This window comes from Trichechus manatus, unplaced genomic scaffold (assembly GCF_000243295.1).
Source record: "Trichechus manatus latirostris isolate Lorelei unplaced genomic scaffold, TriManLat1.0 scaffold00008, whole genome shotgun sequence".
Taxonomy (NCBI): Eukaryota; Metazoa; Chordata; class Mammalia; order Sirenia; family Trichechidae; genus Trichechus; species Trichechus manatus.
In genome coordinates this window covers 31,860,932-31,870,357 of record NW_004443944.1, presented here as the reverse complement: position 1 = coordinate 31,870,357, position 9,426 = coordinate 31,860,932, and the positions used below count along the sequence as shown (strand labels likewise).

Genomic DNA, 9,426 nt, shown 5'->3' with positions numbered 1-9,426 from the left:
GGCACGGCGGCGGCGGCGGCGCGGGAAAACCGGGAGGCAGCTGGGAGCGGAGGCAGGCGGGTGGCGGCGGCAGCGGCAGCTGGGAGCGGCGCCACCCAGGTCCCAACCCACTCGACCCGCAAGACCCCAGCCCAGACGCTTACTGCAATCTTGTCATCCTGGCTGTGGCCAACAGGGTAAGCCTGAGGGCGCCCTGCACCCTGCCTCTCGGGCGCATCCGGGGAGGCGCCGCCGCCCCATTCACGAGGTTCCTGGGGTGTGCCCCAGCCTCTTTTCTTCTCCCTCCTTCGGTACCACTCTGCACTTCGGCCACTATCTTTGGGCCCATGACGCCAGACAGCTTCTAAACTCCAGTCCTGGACACCTCCCCCTGGCTGTCCCACTGCACCAAAACTCAAAATGGTCGAAACAGACAATCTAATTCCCTCCTCCAGCCCTACTCCTTCGCCAACGTCGTCAATGTTGGAACCTCCACAGTAACAATCATAATGACACGAATCACCACCATGAATCAAGTGCCAACCCATGCCAGACATGGAACCAGCACTGACTCATTTAATTCTCCCAGCAATCTGTAGAGGCTGATATTACAACACAAGTATACCCACTCTATAGAGAAGGAAACTGAGACCCAAAGGTTAAGTAACTTATGCAAAGTCGCCCAGGAAGTTCCTCTTGGTAACTCTGGCAGTCACCCAAGGCAGAAGCCTTACTGCCATTCTTGCCTTCTTTACCTCCTTCACCATCCACAGTCATCCTTTCTTTTACTCATTTGACATTATTTGCGGAGTGCCAGCTATGTGCTAGGCATTGGGCTAGGTGCCGTGGATACAGAGGTGCACAAGACATATTTGGCAGTCTCCCTTAGGGAGCTCATGGTCAAGGAGACATACCTTCAAGCCCTCAGCCTTCTAAGCTTTTCCTCTGACCCAGGGCCACTGCCTTTCTCTGTGTTGAACCAAACAGACATGGTGCCTGTCTTAGTTATCTAGTGCTGCTATAGCAGAAATACCACAAATGAGTGGCTTTAACGAACCGAATTTTATTTTCTCATAGTTTAGGAGGCTGGAAGTCCAAATTCAGGGCGCAGGCTCTAAGGGACGGTCCTTGTCTCTTTTCAGCTTCTGCTCCTCAGTTCCTTGGTGATCTTCATGTGGCCTGGCATCTATCTTCCCCCATCTCTCCTAGCTTCTCTGCACCTAATCTGCTCGTTTTGTATCTCAAAGGCTTAAAACACACCCTGCACTGATATGGCTCCCACTACAAGTATAGGGGTTAAGGGTTACAACACACATTTCTGAGGGACTCAGTTGAATCCATACTGTGCCCGTCTAGAGGGAGAGATGGATAATAACCAAGTCAATGTGTACATCAGGAGCCCCGGTGGTGCAGTGTGGTTAAACACTCAGCTGCTAACCGAAAGGGCAGCCGTTCTAACCCACCAGCTGCTCCAAAGGAGAAAGATGTGGCAGTCTGCTTTCGTAAAGATTTACAGCCTTGGAAACACTATGAGGCAGTTCTCCTCAGTCCTATAGGGTCGTTGTGAGTTGGAATGAACTCAAAGGCAATGGGTTACATGTGTACATCATAGCTAGCTGACTCCTTGAAACACTTTCTTGCTCAGCTTCCAGCTCTCCGCCTTCTCCTGGTTTTCTTCCTACCTCTCTGGCTGTACCTTCTCAGGAGCTGGTTCCTCCTCTTTTCTCCAGCGTCTTAAGGTTGGAGTGCCCCAGCTTAGTCCTTACTCTTCTTCTCTCCTTAATCTACACTCCTTTCTAGGTGATCTCATCTTATGACTTTAAAAACAGTGAGAACTTCAAAAATTTTGTCTCTTGCCATATCTTCACTCAGCATCTCCAAAGGTCTAATGACCATCTCAAACCTAACAGGTCCAAAGCTGAGCTCCCGATGTCCTCTACCAAACCTGCTCCTCCCTCAATCTCCTCGTCTCAGTTCATGGCAGCTCTGGCCTTCCATTGCTAAGACCAGAACCTTGGCATCATCATCCTTGGCTCCTTTCTCTTTCTCACACCCTATATCCACTCTGTCAACAAATCTTGTTGGCTCTGGTTTTAAAATATAACCCAAACCCATCCACTTCTCCCCACCAATCCTCCACTGTCCCTACCCAGGTCCTACCCCCTCTCGTCTTACCTGGGTCATGCAGTCACCTCCTCACTGGCTCGGCCCTGGCTTGCAGTTCGCTCCCCCCCACCCCAGTCTGAGCAATCCTGTTACACATGCTACGTTGTTTCACTGCTCACAATCTTCCAATCACTCCCATTTCACTCAGAGAAAAATTAACATCCCTATCCTTCCTTACAAGGCCTTACATGCTCCAGCAACCACCTCCGTTTCCTCTCCGACCCCGTCTCTTTCTACTCCCACCTTTATTTACTCCACTCCAGCCACACTGGCCTCCTGGTGGGATGCAAGAGATTTCTGCATTCTGGGTGGTTCATGGCGGTACCGCCAGGACCTAGAACAGTGCCTGGCACATGATAGGTATTCAATAAATATCTGTTGCATGAATGGATGAATTAATGAATATTATATAATTATACCTTGGGATAAGGGTCAAAGAAAACAAGCAGGTGGCAGTGATAGAGAATAAGACAGGAGATCATTATTGGTAGGGAAAGTGAGGTTGTGATGTTTAAGCTGAAATGTGCAGACAGGAAGGAGTCAGCAGCGTGAAGAGTCAGGAAAGCGAGTTCCAGATAGAGGGAACACTGTCCTCTGTTTATCCCCCTGGACTGTGATGGCTTAGGGCACAGACTTTAACCAGTTCACCTCTGAGACCCCAGGCTCCAGTACCTGGCACACAATAGGACTACATAAGAGTTTGTGGAATAAATGAAGAGCTGCTTTCTGGGAGTGTCTGAGCCTCTGGCCTCTTATCTGAGGCCTTGTGGTCCCAAGGAGGGTACAGGAGTTAGAATCAAAAAGCCTGGGTGCCAATATCAGCTAATGCCTTGATCCTACTGTGTGAGCCTGGGCAAGTCACTTAACCACTCTAAGCCTTGGTTTCCTTAAGTATGAAATAGGGATCCTCCCTGCCCTGTCCATTTTATAGGGTTATTATAAGAATCAATCCTGTTCTAATCACTAGTAAACCCTTAACATCCCAAAATGCCTTTATTGAATTACATTTTAATTTACACCCTGGATTTTTTTTAGAGACTCAAAATAGGAAATGGCTTCATGAAGATGCTGTCTTCACCAATTATTGCCTTTATGTGTCTCTTGCTTAAAGACTTAAGAGGTAAAAACCAAACACACTGCCATTGAGTCGAGTCCAACTCATAGCGACCCCGTAGGGTTTCCAAGGCTGTAAACCTCTATGGAAGCAGACTGCCACATCTTTCTCCCGCAGAGCTGCTGGTGGTTTCGAACCACTGCCCTTTTGATTAGCAGTCAATCACTTTAACCACTGTACCACCAGGGCTCCCTCTTAAGAGGTAAAACCAAACAACCCAAACCCATTGCCATCGAGTCCATTGCGAGTAGGAGATAAATTCGTCTCCAAATCTGCAATCACAAACTTTCACCCAAGAACTTAAACTCCTTCCTTCTATAGAGACTGTGCGTTATGTATTCATCTTGCTTCCATTTTTGCTCTGGGTGCCAGGAAACTCATATCTAAATATGACAGCCAGTATCATTAATTACAATAAATCTAAAATTCTGATACATTTAATCCCCCCTCTTACTGGGTCAAGAGACCTGGGTTCTAGTCCTGGCTAATCACTTCTGCTCTCTGGACCTCAACTTCTGTACCTGTAAATTGAATTAAATTTGGGTTTATTTTCGATAAACTTCAGGATGGTCCATGAATCACCCAGAAATTTGGGGTGCATTTTTCAGGGCAGAGGAGCCAGGATTGTCACTGGATTCTATAAAGGGGCCCAAGACTCAGAGAGTGGCCATGTAATTTTGATGACAAATGTCCTTAAAGTTGACTTAAAGGGGTCCATGGGTGTGTGTGCCTCTGTGAGATTCCTCACACTGTGTTTTAGGGAGCAGAGGACTCCCTGGTCATTGGCGAGAGCCTGAGCTCTGTCTCCTCCCTCTCTGGGCCAGGATGCTGCGGAGGAGTCCTGTGCTCTCATCTGTCAGGTGTTCCAGATCATCTATGGAGACCAGAGCATTGAATGCGTGGACCGGGCCGGCTACCACTACATGTCTACACCCGAACGGCCATGGCTCTGCAGCCGCAGTGAGTACCAGAACCCTAGCCTTCCCTCCCGTGAAATGTCCCAGGAGGAGGGAGGAGGGATGCCCCAGAACTGGGGGCTGTTGAAGGTCTTTAGGGGTATTGATCACTACTGGAACCAGTTGCTGTCAAGCTGACTCTGACTCATGGTGACTCCATGTGTGTCAGAGTAGCACTGTGCTCCATAGGGTTTTTAATGGCTGACTTTTTGGAAGCAGGTTGTCAGGCCTTTCTTCTGAGGCACCTCTGGGTAGATTTGAACCTCTAATCTTTCAGTTAGCAGCCAAGCATGTTAACCATTTGTACTGCCCAGGGACTTCACTGCACTGCCTCAATCCTAGCTTCTTCGTGTATGTTCACATTGCCAAATTCAGAATGAGCCCCTCAGAGCTAAACTTTCCTCTTTCCCTTTTGTTTGTGGTGTCCTTGTTTTGCAAAAACCTAAGCACACACACTGCTTACTGAGCCATCAGCCCCACTCTGGTTAAAACCAAGATTTCCAGATGGCCCTCGAGTGCAATCAAGGGCTGGAAAGGAGAATGAGACTAATAGAGGCATTTATTGAGCACCCACTACGTGCCAAGCACACTACCAATGTGTCAAGTCTTAATTTAATCCTCATAGCAACCTCATCTGTCCTGGTTACCACTGTATCCCCTGTGCCTAGCACGGGACCAGGTACATCACAGATGCTGAAGAAGTATTTTTTGAATGGATGAAAGAACTCTCTGAGGCCTTCTGCTTCATTTTACAGATGAGGACATTAAGGTTCGAAGGAGCCAATAAATTTGCCCAAGGTCACACAGCTATTAAGTGGCAGAGCCAGGATTCAAACCCAGGTCTGTCAGATTTTAAAGCTTCGATCTGCCACCTCACCCGTCCTGCTACCTTCAAGGCTGTTCAGTAAATTCCTTCTGCCACAGCACCCCCATGTGGTCTCTGTCTGCATAGCTCCAGCAACAGCACTCGCTCTTTCTTCTGGAGGCGCTCCCCACTCTGTGGAAGCTGTGCTTGTTGGGAAATTGGGACAGTTAATTGACTCTCACTGGGATGACAGGCATATAAGTGAAGTGATTCAAGAAATATGTCAACAAATTCATTCATTCAATAAATATTTACTGAGCACCTACAAAGTATCAGATGCAGTGCTAATCCCCAGGATATAATGGTGAGCAAAATTAGCCAATCCCTATCCTCACACAGCTTGCATCCTCTGAGGTAGGTCGACAATAATTAAATACTCATACAAATAAGTATGTTCTATGAGAACGTAAATGAGGAACTAGCCTTGCGTGGGAAGTCAGGGGAGTGTCCTTGAGAAAGACCTGAAGGGGGAGGCTAAGAACTGGATTAAACGAGAGAACAGGGCCAGGAACTGTGCAAGTTCTCTGCAAATGGTCTTTCTTTCCTCTCAAGATTTTCAGTTCTTTCCCCTTCACAAAGTTCTTTTTTGTCTTGCCTCAAACACACACAGTCTACAAAACACTCCCTCAACTCTTCCCTTGTCTGCTATTCCTCAGACCCCCAGACAGTAGGCAGGAAAGTGGGATTGTCCCAATGTTGGGGAAGTTGAGGAACAGGAGGGGGGGAGAAGAGATGCCCAAGGTCAGCTGTGTGTTGGTGGCAGGGGCAGGACTAGACTCCAGGGTGGGGCTGAGGTTGGGGCCTCAGGGATGCTAGTCTCTGCTTGGTCGCTTCTGACAGCCCTTCTGTCTGCTGGCCCCAGGTGAGAGCTGCCGCACGGACGGGACTTACGCCTATGATGCCGACTTCAGCAGCTGCAGCTCCTGGTGGGTACCATACTTCTCGGGGACCCCACTCTCCAACTCTGCACAGAGTCCTTCTTCAAGGCACTCTTAGGCTTCCTGTGGGTGGAAGTGACTCAGCCTTGGTTTATGTTGAGATTCTGGGCACTTACTGTAGAAGTTAAACTGAGCTCTCCAGGCTCTGGTGAGTTCACAGAACCCAGATCCCCTTCAAGAGGCCCAGGGGACAACCAGACCCAGAAATGGGTCCACTGGGACCTGCCGGTTCTCTCCCAGCCATCCAGACATAGTGGCCTACAGAAACCAAAATCACAGCTAATGCCAGAAAAAAATTTTGATTTACTTTAGGTTTGGCTCCATTTAATAGGAAATCCTGAAAAAGAGCTTAAACAAGATAGAGCTTCCCCCTTCCCCTTTCTCTTACATAAAATAAACCAGGAGATAGTTTCTTCAGAACCTTAAGGTCATCAGGGGCCCAGGATTCTCTTCCCCTGCCCCATCCTCCTCAGCACATGCTTCCATTGTGAAGGTCACCTCACGGACCAAGAGATGGTTATAGCTCCAGCCATCACGGTGGAGTGCCAAGGGCCTCTTTAAAGAGCTTTGCTGGAATTCCCATCGGACAACTTGTCACATGGCCACAACTAGCTGCAAGCAAAGCTAGGAAATATATATCTATATATATATTTAACTTCTGGTTGGGAACATTGTCCAAGATTCTGTTTAGGGTGACCAACCATTTTGGTTTGCCTGGGACCGAGAGGTTTCAGCGCTAAAACTCAGAAACTCTCAAGCAAACCAGGACTAGTTGGTCACCACCCTGGTTCTGTTACGAAGGAATTTGAGCAGGTAAATAGCAGTCTCTGCCAGTGATATCTACCCTATATTTTTTTCCCCATATTAGTGGCAACAGATTTGCCGTCCAATACTGTGTACCTTGCCCAAAAAAACCCCTGTTGCCGCTGAGTCGATTCTGTCTGTCTCTGCAGCAATGGCTCCCAGGACACCTTTGAAGCGTGTTACAGTGGCACGTCCACACCCTCTTTCCATGGCTCCCACTGCAGCAGCAGCGACCACAGTGGCCTTGGCCTCGAGCAGTTGCAGGATTACATGGTCACGGTGAGCTGGGGCAGTTAGTGAAAACAGCACAAGCAAAGGCTCAGAGGCTGGAGAAAACACAGGGCATTTCAGGAACCGTGAATAGTCCTGGGCATAACTGAAGCATACGACCTCAAAAGTCAGGGCAAGAGATGAGATTAGGAGAGTAAACTGAGGCCAGCTTATGGTTCAAGGCCTTAACTAATGGCAGCTAGCATTAATTGAGTGCTTGCTGTATACCAGGCACTGTTCTAAGCACCTTTCATACATCGTCTTTTGTAATCCTTAAAACAACCCCAAGAGGGAGGTTCCATTATTGTCCTCACTTTGCAGATGAGGAAATCGAGGGTCAGGGAGGTTTTGATCTACCCAAGATCACAGAGCTGATCGATGAAGGAGCCAGGATTTGTACTCAGGCAGTTTGTGCCCAAGGGGTTGGATGTCCCCCGGGTAGGCCACAGAAGGATTTTCAGAGGTGGGCTGGGCCTGAAGTGTCCTTACAGAGGGCTCTGGGTCTTTGGGCAGGGGTCAAGTGTGGTTCTCCTGGGATTGACCTTGAATGGTGCACCCACAGTTGAGGAGTAAGCTGGGGCCCCCCGAGATCCAGCAGTTTGCCCTGCTGCTGCGGGAGTACCGGCTGGGGCTGCCCATCCAGGACTACTGTGCTGGCCTGCTGAAGCTCTACGGAGACCGGCGCAAGTTCCTTCTCCTGGGTGAGCTCCTGCCCTCCTGAGGGCTCAGGAAGGCCCTCTCCATCGGCCCTGGGCAGGCACCAGGCTGGGAGCTTTCTCTCCTAGCCATGAGATCCATGGGGCCAATGAGGAGACCAAGGTGCAGCGAGGGGAAGGGACTTGACTGCAGTCATAGAGCTAATAAGAAGAATAATAACAAAGTACTGGTGTAGCCATTTTATCTTCACAACAAAGCTGGGAGACGGAGTGGTTCTTCCCATCTTACCCATGAGGAAACTGAGGCTCAGAGAGGCTTAGATACTTGTCCAAGATCACACAGCTAGTAAGGAGGGCTAATAATAACAGAATAATAACATGCATTTGGAAGTTACCATGTGCCAAGCATCAACTCATTCAATGCTCACAGTTCTGGGAAGTAGTATTATTTGCCCCCATTTTACAGATGAGGAAACGGAAGCTCAGAGAAATGAAGTAAGGTGCCACATAGCTAGTAAGTAGGGATGGAAGTAAAATGGGATGCTCAGGGTGTGCCAAGTACCTTGTTATTTAATTCTCACATCCCTACTGGCAAAACCGGTGCAATAATCTCAATTTTAAAGGTGAAGAAAGTGAGGCTGAGAGCAGTTATTTGACGAAAGTCACACAGCTAATAAATGGAAATATAACAATAACAATAAGAAGCAGCAGCTAACATGTAACATGGGCATTTACGATACCCCCAGCATTATGTCGTTATTCTCTGGCTCAGAGAAGTTAAGGAACTTGCAGCGGGTCACACAGGCAGTGAGTGGCAGAGCGTAGATGTGAACTCAGATCTCCAGAGAGGGTGATCCCTTTGTGGGAGGGGAAGGGGCTGAACGCCGAGGAATCACCTTGCCCCGCGCACCACAGGGATGCGGCCCTTCATCCCGGACCAGGACATCGGCTACTTTGAGGGCTTCCTGGAAGGTGTGGGCATCCGCGAGGGAGGCATCCTCACCGACAGTTTCGGCCGTATCAAGCGCAGCATGAGCTCCACGTCCGCGTCAGCTGTGCGCAGCTACGACAGCGCGGCCCAGCGGCCTAAGGCGCAGGCTTTCCACCGGCTGCTGACTGACATCACGCACGACATCGAGGCGCTGGCCCCCGACGACGACGACGACGACGAGGGCGAAGACGAGGAGCCCCAGGGCGGGGGAGATGCGGCTGAAGACAACTACCTGTAGCGACTGCCCATGCGGAGGGCGTGGAAGGGAGGTTGGCTTCCCGCACTCGGACCCCTGAGCCTCACTCACTCTTGCCGGTGGGGCCCTATTCTCAGGGGGCCCTCCCCATGTCTCCGCGCCCCATTACGATCTCCCCTCCAGCAGGTCTCCTTCCGCGCCCTCGGGGCTCCGGTCCATGCAGTACCGAGAATGTCCTCCGGGGGGCGAGCGAAGCCGGACCCTGAAGTCCTGGTCAGTTGCCCCGGGGCTGGCTCAGCAGGCCTCTCTGCCAGCCCGAGGTTGGACAGGGGTCCTGCTTTGTCCCCGTGACTCTGCAGCTTTCTGGAGTCCGAGGGAGGGGTGACAAGTGATCTCCACCTGATGGCAGACTGAGAAAAGATTTCTCAGACTCCAGAGACCTCTGTTCGTCCTATTTTGCAAATTGAGAAACTGAGGTTCAAAAGAGGGGA

The 9,426-nt window shown here is 49.9% G+C and overlaps 1 protein-coding gene across 1 annotated transcript in view; it reads left to right on the top strand.

Moving 5' to 3' along the window:
* CCM2L (CCM2 like scaffold protein) overlaps positions 1-8,977 on the top strand; it is a 17,217-nt gene extending 8,240 nt beyond the window's left edge. The window contains exons 6-11 of the mRNA XM_004370591.1: positions 41-176; positions 4,084-4,219; positions 5,943-6,006; positions 6,972-7,101; positions 7,655-7,793; positions 8,664-8,977. Coding sequence (XP_004370648.1) covers positions 41-176; positions 4,084-4,219; positions 5,943-6,006; positions 6,972-7,101; positions 7,655-7,793; positions 8,664-8,977 — 919 coding nt within the window. The remainder of the gene's footprint in view (positions 1-40; positions 177-4,083; positions 4,220-5,942; positions 6,007-6,971; positions 7,102-7,654; positions 7,794-8,663) is intronic.
* Positions 8,978-9,426: the final 449 nt, after the last annotated feature.